This window comes from Cydia strobilella, chromosome 4 (assembly GCF_947568885.1).
Source record: "Cydia strobilella chromosome 4, ilCydStro3.1, whole genome shotgun sequence".
Lineage (NCBI taxonomy): Eukaryota > Metazoa > Arthropoda > Insecta > Lepidoptera > Tortricidae > Cydia > Cydia strobilella.
In genome coordinates, this window is record NC_086044.1 from 2,734,519 (window position 1) to 2,752,008 (window position 17,490).

The 17,490-nt window shown below is 39.4% G+C and overlaps 1 protein-coding gene across 3 annotated transcripts; it reads right to left on the reverse strand.

Annotated features, from left to right (window-relative positions):
* Window positions 1-419: 419 nt before the first annotated feature.
* LOC134740509 (adenylate kinase isoenzyme 1-like) lies at window positions 420-16,426 on the reverse strand. 3 transcript variants are annotated; one of them, XM_063673015.1, is made up of 5 exons: window positions 16,273-16,426; window positions 2,713-2,893; window positions 2,309-2,457; window positions 1,331-1,501; window positions 420-566 (listed from the first exon to the last, which is right to left on the reverse strand). In XM_063673015.1, the coding sequence occupies exons 1-5, from the start codon at window positions 16,273-16,275 to the stop codon at window positions 492-494; spliced, it is 579 nt and encodes a 192-aa protein (XP_063529085.1). In that variant the 5' UTR covers window positions 16,276-16,426; the 3' UTR covers window positions 420-491. The 3 variants fall into 3 exon arrangements, with proteins under 3 accessions (XP_063529085.1, XP_063529083.1, XP_063529084.1); XM_063673013.1 differs by lacking the exon at window positions 16,273-16,426 and adding an exon at window positions 12,612-12,736; XM_063673014.1 differs by lacking the exon at window positions 16,273-16,426 and adding an exon at window positions 6,831-6,924.
* Between the last annotated feature and the right edge of the window lie 1,064 nt (window positions 16,427-17,490).

The window sequence follows — 17,490 nt, forward strand, 5'->3', positions numbered from 1 at the left end:
TATCACCGATCGGGCATTTTTTCATGGTCGGGTTATGGCATCATGTGGGCATCAAGGAGGCTATTGCGAAATAACGAAATTTATAAGTGAAAGAGAAAAAACATTGGACATCAAACCGGATAAATTGCGTAGTATAGGTACATTTTATATGAATATTCTTTCTCTTACCCCAGGTCGCTCGGTGGCGCGTCTATAACTACTTGTATATGTCTATGGTACCATCCACAAAATGTAGCACTTCATGCATAGGGATTTATCCAGGATTTATCGCAAAGTAAGGGATCAAGATATAAAGGCTCTCCGAGACGAGTCGAATCGAATCGCAATAAGTCTTGCCTCGGCAAGCCTAGTCGACGCCAACCTTAAGAGATTGTGTTAACGTGATTGTAATTATGTAGAAGAAAAACCATAAGTAACAGAATAAAACCATATTTATTGCTCAACAAATGTTTATAAATAAGGGCGTGTATGTACAAAGCGGGCGGGGGGCATTAGGCCTTCACGATGGCGTCGAGGATGCTGACCACCTCGGCGAAGATGTCGTCCACGCTCCTCTCGGCGTCTATCTGCAATTACAAATAAAATCATCAATATTGTGTAAAAATAATTCAAACAAAATGGCTACGCACCATCCTGCCCCGAATGAAGTTACCTCACCCTGCAGTTGCCCTGCAGTGTCAGCTTGATAGAATTTCAGTTCGATTAACAACGGTGACGGAGAGTTCAAAATGCCAAGAGTTATAATATCAGGATTGTGTCATGTTTGGTTATTAATGTCATTTTCAGTAAATACATAACAACTTTTCTCGTATCACGTTGCCAATTCTAAATACGTACAACTGACTGCCCTAAAGAACTTACACACACATTGATATACAGACAGCTTGATGGTCTATTGTTACCAGGAAGGCCAGAGCTAGCAGCGTGACCAAAAGACGCATCGTCAGAGTTTCAACCAAAACACCCTCAACAATTTGTAGGGGCATTGCACCATCGCATAGTTATTGTCTAAGGACTCTAAGGTCTTCAGTCTCACCTTGATGGTTTTATTGTCGTTAGACAAGCTTCGTCAGGGAGTCGATCGTCTTCGAAACCGCTTACCCTCTTCAACTTGTCGGGGTACTAGCATTAGCTCTTTGTCCACGAAGGTCTTCAGTCTAACGTTGATGGTCTCTTTATTATCATCAGCGCGGCCCCAGCTGGTACCAAGGCCTAGGAGACGATTGGTTAGGTTTACCAGCTCGTTGCAGGGGTCTTTACTTTTATCAGCACAGGTTGAGCTATCAGCAGATAATTTTTCGGGGTGTCAACCATCTTTGAAACCACTTACCCTCTTCAATTTGTCAGGGTATTGTGCTAGCACCAGCTCGTTGTTGTCCACGAAGGTCTTCAGTCTCAGCTTGATAGTTTCTTCGTTGTCATCAGCGCGGCCCGAGCTGGCGGCGCGGCCTAGGAGGCGCTTGGTCAGGGTATCAGCTGTGGCTTCGAAGTAGATGATTACCTGGAAATTTATAAAGATTGTCATATTTTAAGTGTATCTAGGTAAAATATTAATTAGACAATAGTATGTGGAAGAAGAAAAACAGATTATTAGATGTATGTAAATGTGAGGCTGAAGGAATATCTTTTAAATATAACATGTTCAGTATAGGGAGTTTTAGACTATTAGTGCCTGATTCCTGATACTATAATCCGTCTTAAATACTATGGAAAGTGACCACTTGAATGTGAAAACAACCTTTCGGACTTTTCTACATCCTTCTGCTCTCTGGTGTCGTGTCTACACTTATTTCACGCCGGTTTTTCACGACATAAAATCATCTTAAAGGATGACTCACGCTAGACCGGGCCGAGCCAGGGCCGAGGCGTCCGGCATGCCATTTTCTATGAAGGCAGATCGGTCATCACTTGGTGCTTTCCATAGAAAACGAGGCGCCGGAAGCTCCGGCCCGACCCCGGCCCGGTCTAGCGTGAGTCACCTTAATGCTGGAATTACTATAGTCAACCGAGATGAATAGGGATGGCTGGAGTGAATAGGGACAAAACAGAAAATGTCTTAATAACTACCCACACAAATTAAATCATACAAAATCTACTATTATTTTCAATCGAATGGGTGGGTATTTTTTAAGAAATTGTTAGGTAAATTAAATTCACCCCAGCCATCCCTATTCACGCCGGTTGACGGTTTATAATGAAAGGTAGGATAGGAAAGATCCTATCCTACCTTTCATTATAAATATGTACTCTGAGATACAAGCGTGCATGTGTGTTTAGGGAAAATGTTTATCTGACTACACAGACTCACAGTGCAAGGAGCAATGGTCTTCTCGAAGGCTTCGCCCTGACTTTTCTCGCGCGGGTAGCCATCGATGAGGAAGCCATTGGACTCCGCGAGTTTAGCTTCAATGGCGTCCTTCAGCAGCTCCATAACTAGCTCGTTGGGAACCAGTTCACCTGGAACGAATGGATTGATGTTATTGTTTAACTTATTTATGGGCTGTTAATTATATTTATTGACTGTCTTAGTTACACTATCAATCATTTATAAATGGTTATGTCTTTTTAAATGGTGTCCACAATGCCTTGACATTAGTTTTTGGTTAGGCGTCTTCTCTATTAAATCTGGCTAAAAACATGGCCTTATTGGCGTGTTATGTCCATATCATATCATTGATAGCAGTATTTAGGTGAAAGTATGTCGATTCTTACCTCGCTCCATAATAGCTGTGAGACTCTTCCCTCTTTCTGATCCACTCTTCACTTCCGCTCGCAAAAGATCGCCGGACGACAGATGGGTGAAGCCATACTTGGCAATGATTTTGTCGCATTGCGTGCCCTTGCCGGAGCCCGGGCCTCCGAGCACCCACACGATTGGCTTGTCGATGGGGGCCTGTGAATAGTGGAAATAGTTATTTGTTTTACAAGGGGCCAAAGGCTTTCTTTCTTTTTCTTTTTCTTGATGGACTTGAGGGCGGTGTTGCCCGTAGCCAATGTCACGTAAAAGGGTAGGAACAAAATAAATGCTCTTAGAGCACGACGCTGTTCGGTGGTTGTTGTAGTTGTCTCGTAAAACCGATAGCTGGATTTTACGAGAAGCACGTGGACTACCGGCCGTTGACTCCAAAATGGTGGTTAAACACGCTTTGAGATTAATTCTCCATTCACTGCACACTACCACATTAGATTATTGTATAATAAAGCTATCGATATTACACTTTAAACAATATTAATGAGCAAAAAACAAAGGAATTAATCACGAGGCTACTATCAAGATGGCGTTCGAACCGGAAGTCGTCGCCAAATTTGTCGTTTAACCTCTTGTGCTAATATTGATACCCGAGCAAGCGAAAGATTCCAAAAGTGAACTACGAGCGTAGCGAGTGGTCCGAAAAATTTAATCTTGAGTGTTGCGAGGGTTTGAAGGCACGAGGGTTAAACAAATTTTGCCACCGAGTGAAACACAAAATTTTCCACCACACCAACACAAGGAAAATATCAAAAAATAATCAAAGCAAATCGATTCTAAATGAATGTTATTAAATATTTATCATTCAAAATCATCATTTAAAAGTCAATTCTACCAGCAAACATAAGAAAACAACTCAAAATTTGCATTCGATTTTTTGCCTCACATGTGAATAAAACTTTCTTATCAGTTTTTGAACAATCAAGAATCAAGAGTGCCTTTATCAGCTGGTGTGGTAAAAAGTTACTTATATGTATTACAGTCTGTTAATACAGTCGCAACACTACCAATTACCCCTAGCCAAGCTTGAAGACATGGTGTAAGTTTATATTGAAATAAATAAATGAAATGTCAGATAAACGTCAGTCCATACATTGTGTATGACCTTTGGCCGACTATTTTCGACAGAGGGGAACGCCTGTTAATGGCTACTACGTTTGGTTATATCCTCCTAGGTCTAATCTAAACATGAATCTAAACACATTCAGATTTGATTGTTTAATGGTCGAAAGCGCCTGTCATATTACTCGTATGTGTCATATACTTTCGGTACGGCGTGATATAATTTACTTGTTAAATATGCGGTCACAGTTTTCTCTTCTTATTGCAAGACTTGCCGCATATTTACAATGATTAATGCTATCGCGTTGTAAAAAACTTTTGATCGGTCAGTTTCAGTGTTATCGATGGTAGAAAAGTCACAGAAAAGCATATAAAAGTAAGTAGTGAAACAGATTCCAATCAAAGACTTCAGTTGTATTACTTAAATAATTTAATTCTCATCCAATATGTTTCGATACATGTAACAAGAAGAATCCTCAAATCAATAATCCAATAACTTCAGCCTAACTTTTTTAAACATTTCAAATTCGCGCCAAAGCAAACCGTGCAACTTTTAATAAGTTAAACAGTTCTCTCTGGCAATAAAATTGCATAAGAAATACCAAACTTATAATAAAATTAAATCTACTAAAATAATAATATTAACAATATTTTGTACATTCTAATTTTTATATAAATATTATTTAGTCAATCAATTAAATATAGTCTGTCAAGGTACTGTCTCATTTCAAACATAGACAGAGATAATAGCACCATCTTTGTCCCACACTAGTACTAGCACCCAAAAGAAAAGGATGAGTATAGTGTTTCTATTCTTATTCACTGAAAAGATTTGCTTGACCAACTGTATTTGCAATTGTAACTCTTTTTTAAAAAGTAACACCATCATTGGCATAGACCAGAATATTGAGATTCTGCTAAAAAACAATGATCTCTATTTCCATGACATTAAAGTTGTTTCCACTTTGATAACGATAATGCTGTAATAAGTTGGTTGTTACTCGAATATAATATTAATTATATATATTTAATTGACAAAACATGCTATTGCATACTTCAATAACATAAATTCCACCAACTTTTAACATACTATTTGTATGAATCTTACAGTAGGTACCCCATTTGCATCGGCAGGGAAAGGTAATACTGGTAGGATAGAATACGCTGGTTCATTTTTGACATCTTTATAAATTAGTTTGCGATATATTTTGGACATTGATATTTGTTTTGTCCCTAAATTAATTCTATTTACGTAATCTGCCAAAGCTCTGTCACCGTCATTTGAAAAAACTTTATTACAGTCTATCCTTTTTAACCGACTTCAAGATTTCAAAGGAGGAGGGTCTCAATTCGGTTGTTTTTTTTTTTTTTTTTTTTTTTTTTTAATGTTTGTTACTCCATAACTCCGTCATTTCTGGACCGATTTTGAAAATTCTTTTTTTGATTGTAAGTATATACATACAGATTGGTCCCGTTTTCGTCAAAAAGCAGTTCTGATGATATGAGGAATCGAGGGAACTCCTCAAATGTTAAAGGCATACATATAGTGATTTTAGTATTTTCATCAACAAATCAAGCACTTACATTTAAAAAAGTGACATTTGATGAAGTGGAACTGCTGATGATGATCAGAACGGAACTCTTCAATGATGCATAGTTCACGTTTGGCGATTTGTCCTCTTCGTTATGTTTGTTAAGCAAGTTAGGTTTTCAAGAAACATTTTTGTCAAGCTCGAGTTCTGATGATGGGATCCATGAGGAATCGAGGGAACTCCTCAAATGTGAAAGGCATACATATAGTGATTTTTGTATTTTTATAAACAAATCCACCACTTCCATTTTAAAAAGTGACATTTGATGATGATCAGAACGGAACTCTTCAATGACGCATAGTTCACGTTTGGCGATTTGTCCTCTTTGTCATGTTTGTTAAGCAAGTTAGGTTTTCAAGAAACATTTTTGTCAAGCTCGAGTTCTGATGATGGTATCCATGAGGAATCGAGGGAACTCCTCAAATGTGAAAGGCATACATATAGTGATTTTTGTAATTTTATAAACAAATCCAGCACTTCCATTTTAAAAAGTGACATTTGATGAAGTGGAACTGCTGATGATGATCAGAACGGAACTCTTCAATGACGCATAGTTCACGTTTGGCGATTTGTCCTCTTCGTTATGTTTGTTAAGCAAGTTAGGTTTTTAAGAAACATTTTTGTCAAGCTCGAGTTCTGATGATGGGATCCATGAGGAATCCAGGGAACTGCTCAAATGTGAAAGGCATACATATAGTGATTTTTGTATTTTTATAAACAAATCCAGCACTTCCATTTTAAAAAGTGGACGAAGTTGGACCCGGACTCGGACCCGGACCCGGGTCTGAACATGGACCCCAACTCGGACCCGGACCCGGACCGAACTCTGACCCAAACTTGGACCCGGACAGCCGGACACAGACCCGGACTCTGATCCGGACCCGGAAATGCTACTAGAAAAGTGGGTTAGGTGGGTGGTTGGGTTTTGAACTACGATTCTCACAGAACAGAACTGCTATCAGAAAAGTAGGTGAGGTTAGAGCTGTGACCCTTACAGAAACGAAATGCTATCAGAAAAGTAGGTTAGGTTAGGTTAGAACTGCGACCCCTACAGAAACGAAATGCTACTAGAAAACTGGGTGGTTTTACCTCCTTTTCTACATTATTAGGCAAAAGATGCTGTCTTTTTCATTTCATTGTCTGGAATCTAAGAGTGCACCATCAACAATAAGTGAACTTTCAGCGGCATCCCCCATTGAAGTCGGTTTTTTTTTCTTAAAAATTATTCAAGTCACTTTCTAGATAAGGCCAGTATACCTAATGGATGGATTTCCGATGGCGGGGCTGAGCTTTCCGTTTCAAGAAATATCATAACATCGTTAGAATAGGTACTTGAAATATAAGAAATATTTAGTCTTGAATTGCAAGTGTGTGAAAGTGTTATCATAGACCGGTGTACGTTGTAACTTGTAATTAACTATACATACCCTGTCTTCGTGAGCACGTGAGGCACATGGCACAGAACACGCCGGTTCTTTTTCAACTGCTTCCTTACAACGTTTGCAATATATTTTGGACATTACTATAGTAGTATCTGAGGTAGGTAAACTACTCACTTCTATTGTCATGCCTATCTAGTTGGTTTCGGTACTTGAGTAATTACAATATAGTACCCGGAGTGTAAGTCTATCTATCAATAACGCAATTATTTAACGTACCTGAACCCTTAGTATAAATTTCATTCTATAATATACAACAATATAAAAATTAAAAATAATAATTTTGAAGCTAATTCAGGAGCAAAGTTACGGCACTAATTTCAACAATATACTGATATTCACAATTAGAAACCGTTTTAGAAAGAATTTGATTTATTTTTGATTCAAGCGTATTTATACATATAAAAACCGGCCAAGTGCGAGTTGGACTCGCGCACGAAGGGTTCCGTACCATTACGCAAAAAACGGCGAAAAAATCACGTTTGTTGTATGGGAGCCCCACTTAAATATATTATTTATTTTATTCTGTTTTTAGTTTTGTTGTTATAGCGGCAACATAAATACATCATCTGTGAAAATTCCAACTGTCTAGCTATCATGAGATGCAGCCTGGTGACAGACGGACAGACAGACAACGGAGTCTTAGTAATAGGGTCCCGTTTTTACCCTTTGTGTACGGAACCCAAAAATAATAATTTCACGCCTGTAACTCTCAGTTTACTCTTCCTAATTCTGAAAATCAGTATACTTAGTGACGTTGATGGTCTTACAAGCGTCAAAAGACCTTGTCCAATCACTGAATTCCCACAGTAATCGAGTAACGAGCGATCTATTTTCGACGCACGCGCATTGACAATGACCGCTTCCTAGCTGTCACGAGTGTCACGGCACAATGACACTAATGAGCGGAACTGCGGCCTCGGTGACAGCCAACTTTTTAATGACATTTGAATCAAAAGAGCTCGTTTTAATGAGGCGCGGGAAATCCTTGAGCGCGGGCTGCTTGAAGTATTTTATTTTTCCCTCACTAGCTCGGAAAGCCGTCTTTTATCGCTGACGTCATAATGACGTATAAATTCTACCTGGGTTGAGTCGATGCAATTTCAAAACGCATCGTCAGAAATGTCAACAAATTTTTTACATAATGTTATATTGATGATGATATTGATGATTATAATACCCCTCGTAGACGCCTCTAGTGACCAGAGGGCTGGCAGCTACTTCGGCTAGAGACTAAGCCTGGCCATCCAGAGGTAACGCTGCCAGTCTTCGGCACCATAACACATGATAGCGACCTGGGGAGCATTTTGTATTTATAAGTTTATTTTAAATTTTATAAGTTTAGTTTAGTTTAGTCTATTTATTTTTAAATTATTCCTTTAATAACTTTGTTAATAGATAATTATAACTTTGTTACAATAAATGTCATTAATAATTATTTTATTAACCTGATGATGATTATAATGTGTACAAATAAAGACTTATATTTTTTATGAGCTGTTTTTTTGCATGTTGCACTTTCCTCGCTATAGTGAGGTATATTAATTTATAAAATGCAAATTTACAATTTACAGGTTGAAATACCTGCCTACAGCCGCCTCTGCAACAAAATTGTCAACAAATACATGGATAATCTCGATAATTAATTTCTCACGGATTCTCGTCCCGAAATATCTCGCTCGCTCGCCACAGACAAAGTTCCTACACCTTATGACCAAGGCCATACAACAAATTGCCTGTAGACAATGTAGATATTATTCTTTGGCATTCGTATACCAGAACTAAGTACGTAATCTCACAAGGAATGCAATATGGTGACACAGTTACAGGGCGTCGTAACACTCGTAACTTCTCTACCAATTCGATTAAAAATAGGTACCTTGTGACTGTTTAAATACGTCTAATTTGAATTAATACGTGTTAAGTGTTAGTGTGTGTTTTGACGACCGGTCTGGCCTAGTGGGTAGTGATAGTGACCTGCCCCTGAAGCCGATGGTCCGGGGTTCGAATCCCGGTAAGGTCATTTATTTGTATTATGATCACATTTGTTCCTGAGTCTTGGGTGTTTTCTATGTATTTGTATGTTATGTATATCGTTGTCTGATAACACAAGCCTTCTTGAGCTTACTGTGGGACTTAGGACACAAATTATTGCGGCCTTCGGAGAGTAACGTAGGTTGACTGTACTAGAAACAGCTCAATCGATAGTGATCGAACGCTAAATACTTACTAAGTACTGTTATTTGTCAAAAGACGCAGTTAACCACTTATCAAGTCCATGAAGGACATAGGTTAGTATCGATCGAAATGAGAATTAATAAATACTACTTGCTAGGAATAAATAGCTCTGAACTGTAGATTTCTTAGAAACAATTACCTACACAAAGTAGTGGGTGGGCCCAACTTTGCGTAAGTATAATTTAAAAAATAATAATTTTACTAAAAAACAGCTATCCATTGAATTCGCAACGCAATAAAATGAATTGTGTAAAATAGTTTTTAAGTAACTTTATTAGCCTTATAATTTTTTTTATAAACATTAAGCTAAAACTTATTTTCAACGAACTGCAATATTCAAAACGGGGTTTTGTAATTAAGCATAAGTACTTTCCATCGTGTAAACGTCATATGAGTAAGTAGTTTTGTTTCGTTTCGTGTGTTTCAAATACCTAAGAACAATTATATCGAATCCAAAACCCAGTTATTTTCAAATAGACTTGATACCACAAAAACAATTGATAGTTTATAGGTACGGATTTGAGAGCATTCAATGCCACTCAAACGCTTATGATGTCAGTAGTAATAGTAAGATAGTCATACAATACAATACCTACATATACTTTGGCTAACCAGATTTGTCATTAAAAGTTACGTTACAGTTACTAATTGCTTTATAGAAAAGGGCGGCAAATTTTTAAAAATGTAGGTGCGAAGGATCGATCTTATGTGTATGTATCTTTGCGTGTTATCTGTCGTGGCATCACCGAATGGGCCCTACGGAAGACCAGCGCTGGCTTTATAGCTAGCATTATACTGTTGGCTCCGTCGTTCTTGGACACAAAACATATACACGTGAGGACTGGATGTCACAGAAAACCTGGAATCTCATTGAAGAAAGGCGCCAACTCCATCTTCAACTCCTGGTAACCAGCGACGTGGTAGTGCGTGAAGACCTGAGGCGGCAATACAGACACATACGCAGAAAAATTTACCGCAGTACCCGTCATGACCGACGAGTATGGGCTGATACTGTTGCGGATTCCGCCCAACGCGCTGCCAACTCCGGCAATCTCAGGGAGATGTACAAGGCAACGAAGACCTTGGCCGGGAACCGGAACCGGAGGAAGAAGAAGCCCTTGAAGGACAAGAGAGGCCAGTTGATTGTGACATCAGAGGGGCAGCTTCAACGCTGGCGGGAGCACTTTGAGGAGATCTTCCGAGTCCCGAACGACCCCGTTATTACAGACACACCTGCCGCCAGCTCGCCCGCACAAAGGCTGGACATTGATGTGTCTCCCCCTACAGGAGAGGAAGTAGTGAAGGCCATCCGATCACTGAAGAACGGGAAAGCCCCAGGAGTCGACTTCATCACAGCGGAAATGCTGAAAGCTGACGTCTCTACCGCTGCGAACGCGCTGACGCCCCTACTACGGAACATCTGGTCAGCCGAGGAGTTACCCGACGACTGGAACAAAGGGCTTCTTATCACCGTGCCCAAAAAGGGAGACCTCAGTGAATGTGGCAATTGGAGAGGCATCACTTTGCTCTCGATTCCTTCTAAGGTGCCCTGCAAGATCATCCTGGACAGGTTGTCGAGGGCCGTCGAACCTCTTCTTCGCAAAGAGCAGGCTGGATTCCGACCCAACCGATCGTGTACGGACCAGATCAACACCTTGCGCATAATACTCGAACAAGCATCAGAATGGCAGAGGGAAATGTACTTGACCTTTGTGGATTTCGAAAAAGCCTTCGACACGCTGCGATGGAGCTGTATCTGGGACCGGCTGCGTGAAATTGGAGTCCCCGAGAAGATCACGAACATGATTAAGGCCATCTACAGGAAGTATTCTTGTAGGGTGACTCACGACGGCCTCGTCTCGGAGGACATACCGGTCCATGCGGGTGTTCGTCAGGGGTGTCTCCTTTCACCTCTCCTATTCCTTGTCGTCCTCGATGGCATCATGAATAACACCACCAACAGCAAGCGCCGCGGCATAGAGTGGGGACTGTCCAACGTCTTGGAAGATTTGGACTATGCCGATGACCTATGCCTATTGAGCCACACGCGCGCCGACATGCAAGCCAAACTGGACGACCTACGGCGAGACGCTTTGGAGGTGGGACTAAAGATTAACATCCGGAAGACCCAGGAAATGAGGTGCGGAGCGACGAGCTCGTTGCCGTTGCTCATCGGCACAGAGGGAGTGGAGAAGGTCCACAAGTTTACGTACCTCGGTAGTGTAGTGTCGGAAACAGGAGGGACCGAAGAGGACATCGCTTCGAGAATCGCCAAGGGGAAAGCAACCTTCGCACAGCTCCGTCCGGTATGGCAATCGCGGAAACTGACTAGGAGAGTTAAGCTCAAGATATTCCGGTCCAACGTGAGAACCGTATTGCTGTACGGATGTGAGACGTGGAAGGTCACTAACAACATCTCGCGTCAGCTCCAAGTCTTCATCAACCGCTGTCTTCGCCGTATCCTCGGTGTATACTGGCCCGAGAGAATATCCAACGTAGATCTGTGGGAACGTTGCGGTGAGACTCCGATCGACCAGCAGATCAAACGCCGCAAGTGGAACTGGATCGGCCACACGCTCCGAAGGGACCCGGATCACATCCCGAGGCAAGCCCTAGACTGGAATCCCCAAGGAAAGCGGAAACGTGGTCGCCCTAAGCAATCCTGGCGGCGGACGATCATCGCAGAGGCGGCGACCATTGGCAAGACGTGGAGCGAAATGAAGCGCGAAGCTCAAGACCGAACGGGATGGCGGAGCACTGTGGATGCCCTCTGCCCCATCTAGGGGATATAGGACCATAAGTCAAAAAAAGTAAGTCATACTGTTGGGTCCATTTCGTGATGCACACTTGATGATCTCTTCTTTTCTTGCTGTTGTTGTCTGTACATGTTCGTACTTGTGTTGTGATTGTCACGAATACATGTCTTTATCATAAACATTTATTTACATACAAGATGTATACAGTGGTACTACGTAAACGAAGTTAATAACTAGCTTAAATCTAAAATCTAAATTGAGGCATTGTACCAAGGATGCTGGCGGCATTTCCCCGCTGTATCGCAATGCTGATACGTTGTGCGAGAAAGCCGCCAGCTCTTCGGTCACCAGTTACGTCAACCAGACGCTTCGCGATTTCTGCAAACAACTTATGCGCGCTGGGACCCCATGGACCTAGAGTTTCAACTCCAAATGGAACGAAATGATACTCTTTACCGAGGCTCTTATATTTATGTCTTCTATCTATTTTTTTCTTCCATAAAAAAATAATTTCGCGCCTTTTCCTACTGACAAAATATCTATAAAAGTAAATTAATTTAGTAGTGGTCTACACACCTTTTATAAATACAAATTCACGCTGATTAGCTCATAAATAAGATTTACAATGTGTTTGCTACATCTGCGTTTCTGCGTTCAACTGTGTTTGCGTTTGCGTTTGTTGCATCTGTGTTTGTTGGAAAGGCCAATAAAATTACGTGTCACCCTGCAATTGTTCTGTTTTGTTAGAATGTCTACTTATTTATATATTATGTACCTTGCAACGAAGCTTCGAGTTTTCCACATCAAACCACACTGTTATTATAAAAACGAAAACACAAAACACTTCTCTAACACCATCTAGTCGAGTTTTCATTTAACACAATACAACTAAACATCTAATCCCATTCTTATTATGATACTCTTGTAATCGTGCGTCTTCTTATTTCGTTAGGATTACACCATTATATTGAAGGGCATTGAAAGTTCTACGTGCTGTATATAAATAAACAGATTTTGTGCCAGTTGGCAGAAACGTACGGTTGTGATATAAACGCGGTCACAACTGGATTATTTTGGAGAAATTGGGATGTGGGAGGGACCTTGGTCTTGGTCAAGAAACTCGCATTTTCTTAGATAGAATTAGATAAAACCTTCCATGTTGTAGACATGTTCTTAAGAACTCTGAACTCAATTGGAACACTAGGACATGGTTTATTTTAGAGTGTTGATGGAGATTTGTATAGTAGGAGAGTTTATTTTTAGTTAAATAATACCTAATAAGCTGTTTTGTCTATCTAAGTTTTATTTCTGATCGTAGATATCAACAGGCATTAAATTGTTACGGTTACGGTGAAGGAATTTAATTTCAGTACCATTTCGCACCTGGTCACAGTGACCCTAGCGACATAGGTACATATTGATTGTCACTGTGACAAGCAGAGCTCGGAATTTTCGCGGCAAAACAAGACTGTCGCAATCTTGCTAGAGTTAGAAACATTTTTTTATCCATATCGAAAGTTGTGTAATAGAAGAAAAATACGGTCAATCAAATAAAAACAGTATTTAAATAAATTGTAATGTTTGTATAAAATTACATACAAACAGACACAATTAGTATACATAATTTTATAGTATACATTAGGCTTTATAGTGATAAACGAAACTGTTTACTCCGAGAGAAGTTTGAGAAATTAATGATTATCTACTCCTATCAATATCACAAATCAAATACAATGTCACGTGCTGCTATATGTACTGACGTAGATTTTTTTATTTTGTGGACCATTTTTTTCTTCCAATACCCAACTATCGATATCGATAAAAAATGTAAACTCTAGCAAGATTGCGACAGTCTTTTGTTTTGCCGCAAAAATTCCGGGATCTGGTAATAAGGTACGAAATGGTACGGAAATTAAATTATTTGTATACCGTTAGTATGATGATTGATGAAAGATTGAATTAGTGTGTTGTAATGCAATCTTATCGCAACACAGGCAAATCTAGATGAACGCGATATACCTACCTACAAAGATTATGCTAATCTGAAAAAGTACAGTAGTCATCATTAAAACGTTTGTTTAGATTAATTTAATCTACATACCTACATAAGTAGACGACGTTTCCAATTAAATAAAAATAAGTTTCAAATCAAATAAGTAAGTAATACGTTCGAAGTAAGAACTGGATAAATTATATTGTCTTCGGTTACCGCGATAGTTACTCATGAAATAAAACTATGAAAACGGATTATATCGCGTATATTGAATTTATAATACATCCCCAATACAATGGGATCTATTATAAATTCAATATACGCAATATAATCCGTTTTCATAGTTTTATTTCATAACTGGATAAATGATTGTTAGGACTATAATATTTATTCTTACCTAGGTTAGCCAGCTAGCCAAGATGTTAAGTTCGCCTTTGTACATATACTTTACAATTTTTACTCTGTTATGTCTTTATTTTATGTAAACTTGTTTATGTGCAATAAAGTGACATACATACATACATAATCGTACATCGACAAATGCCGATCGAAAATTAAAAACCGGCTAAGTCCGAGTCTGACTCGCACACGAAGGGTTCCGTATACGCAAAAAAGACAGTAATAGGGTCCCGTTTTTACCCTTTGGGTACGGAACCCTAAAAATGTACCGGGATGACAGATGAAACGAAAGATCACGTGATCATTTCCATACATTATTTCAGTTTCGATTGACGTTTTCCATCAACGATAGTCACTTAGATAGGCCCCCGTTGTTTTTAGGGTTCCGTACCCAAAGGGTAGAGAGGGGATCCTATTACTAAGACTCCGTTGTCCGTCTGTCATCTCATGAACCGTGATAGCTAGGCAGTTGAAATTTTCACAGATGATGTATTTTTGTTGCCGCTATAACAACAAACACTAAAAACAGAATAAAATAAATATTTAAGTGGGGCTCCCATACAATAAACATGTTTTTTTTTGCCGTTTTTACGTAATGGTACGGAACCCTTCGTGCGCGAGTCCGTCTCGCACTTGGCCGGTTTTTTTTATCTTAAAGCCTGTTCGGCAATTGATTTGAAATTTGTCAAATGGAGCGGACTGTAATTTGCAATTGTTGTGGTTCTTATCTTGGTTCACTTGTATTGTAATCTTTAAATTAGTATTGTAGTAAAACTGACCCGGACCCGGGTATGTCCTTAAACTGCGTCCGGACCCGGATATGTCCTTAAACTACGTCCAAAAGAGAGGTATGGGCACTGTGAATGACATCTCGCTTTGTGGGGTAGGGCACAGGACAGCGGATGTCATTCCAGATCTAGAGCAGAGCCCAACTGGGGAAGTACCTCCTCCTTACAGAAAACCGCAGCCAAATAACACTAGACCCTACTCATAGTGTTGTGTTCCTGCCGGTAAGTAAGGTTGCCAGAGCTCAACGAGGGAGAGGAGTGTTAGGGTCGGCAACGCGCGCGCAATATCTCTGGTGTTGCAGGCGTCCATAGGCTACGGTAACTGCTTACCATCAGGCGGGCCGTATATGCTTGATTGCCATCGACGTGGTATAAAAAAAAAAAAAACTGAAATAATGAAAATCGAGTCAAGCCAGATAATGTCGTTCAGGAAATCAAATAGGTGAGTTATTATTATTAATATGTAGAGCTAGGTCTATATTAGTCAGATAGTTTTAACGTTGACAATATTTTTACGTAATGAATTATATAGTCTGGCAAGCCACTTCCGTCAGTAGAAAAAGGCGGCAAATTGTCGTTATCCTCCCATAGGCAATTTTGAATTTCGCGCCTGTTTCTACTGACACAGTAGGTTAGCTACAATATATAAACGTAAAAAGCTTTTACGAATGCAGGTCGGGTTCAATAGGTCAAGACAGAGTGCAGTCGAAATTTATCTGCTTTTTCTGGGCTTTCCATTATTTAGAGCCCCCAGTTTTTGATATTTTAAATAAAATAGGTATATAATGACCTACAGAAATCCATTATCGGCTATCTCGCTTAGATTTATTTATTATTTCATATTACTTGTATGTGCACTGAAATTTGAATACTTTAAGTATTTTTTTATCGTATCTGTCCATAAAATAATAACCATTAGCCAATCATCAATTTATCAAAAACATATCTCAACGCTGAAGCAATAAAGCAATACAATGTGGCAAGAATAACTACACTTAATAAAAATAATAAAGAATTCTCTACCATTTTAAAAATACGCACATCTCCCTAGTTTCATTTATTTTTATCATTATCAAATTATCATATGTTACGTCACTAAAAGATCTATACTGAGCCGCTGAAAATTTAAATCCACTATTATACAATCCTATCTATCCACGAAATTTTATCCTTACCTATTTAACCTCAATAAAATCACCGTTATCCGAATCTACATTCACCAAATGAGCAACTTTATTTTATAATTAAAAACTTACCATTTATATTTTTGAATTCACCGCGTTCTTTTCCAAAATGGCGGCACGCCAACGTCCGTACACCGCGAGCGATGCGGGGCGACTGCGGCATGGGCAGCAAGCTCGGTCAAGGCCGTGGAAACTGTGCCAAACAGCCAATAAGCTACGACTGACAGCGCGGGAAATGCTGAAAGCCCGCTCCTCAAACACGGAGCGCTTAAAGAGACTGATTTTTATCCCGTTTTACCTCCTAAGGGCCACCACTTGCACCACCCAGGGTTAGTTAGACACTAACTCCGAGTTAACCGTTAACACAGGGTTAAATTGTACCCTGGTAACTCCGGGTAACTAAAAAATCGAAATTTTGTGTGATGTAATTAATGGACGACCCCTAATTCAAATTTAGCTGCCCATTTTGCTTGTATGAACAACAGAGAACAAGAGAGAAAAGTTGGTTTTTCTTGCGAGTGTTTATTTTGAGTCCCGAAAAAGCGAAAGAATCTATAATTGAATCACGAGCGAAGCGAGTGATTATAAATTAGAATCTTGAGCGTAGCGAGGTACTCAAAAACACGAGATGTAAAATAACTTTGCTCTCGTGTTGCACACATAATTTTTCACCTCAGTAGTGAGAACATATTAAAGGGAATGTATTTCGAATTACACAGAATAATAAGGAAAACCAAAAAAATACGAATTTGTAATAGACGTATGAAGTGGCAGTTCATGGCCTTCACTAAATTAAAAAGCTACTTTGTTTCACTCCCTGGAGTCAGGAAAGTAGCACTTTCCTCACTCCAGGGAGTGACGAAAGTAGGCTTGTTCGAGCTGCTGAGGTGAAATAAATATTTTCCTATTTTAAAAATGTTCCTAAATTATAGCAGAAAAAGAGTTAAACTAGATTAGAGTATAAGGAGGTAATTTTAGATACAATAAAACTTCTTGGTACATAAAAAAGTGCTCATATATTTCAAATTCTTAGGTAAATAATTCTAACACAATTGTGTTTAAGTTCTAAATAAACAGCACTTGGACATCACAGTGCTTTACATAGTAGTACACATCTAGCACTGGATAAAACAAATTAGAATTATAATTATAATTTATTATTCTCGAAAATTTCCCTTTTATTATTTGAACAAAAATTTGACAGTTCCGAACAACTGACAGGCCGATATCGTCCGGCGGACTGATAGTCAGTGGGTCCCTTTAGTTTTAAATTTAATAAGTTAGCATTAT

What these genes read in the sequence shown, in the direction of transcription:
- LOC134740509 (XM_063673013.1), bottom strand. Translation starts at nt 12,710, where the DNA reads ATGAAAACTCGACTAGATGGTGTTAGAGAAGTGTTTTGTGTTTTCGTT. An exon ending in ACTCGAAGCTTCGTTGCAAG is followed by an intron (nt 2,894 to 12,611) that starts GTACATAATATA and finishes CACTATTCACAG; the next exon opens with GCCCCCATCGACAAGCCAAT. An exon ending in CACAGCTATTATGGAGCGAG is followed by an intron (nt 2,458 to 2,712) that starts GTAAGAATCGAC and finishes CATTCGTTCCAG; the next exon opens with GTGAACTGGTTCCCAACGAG.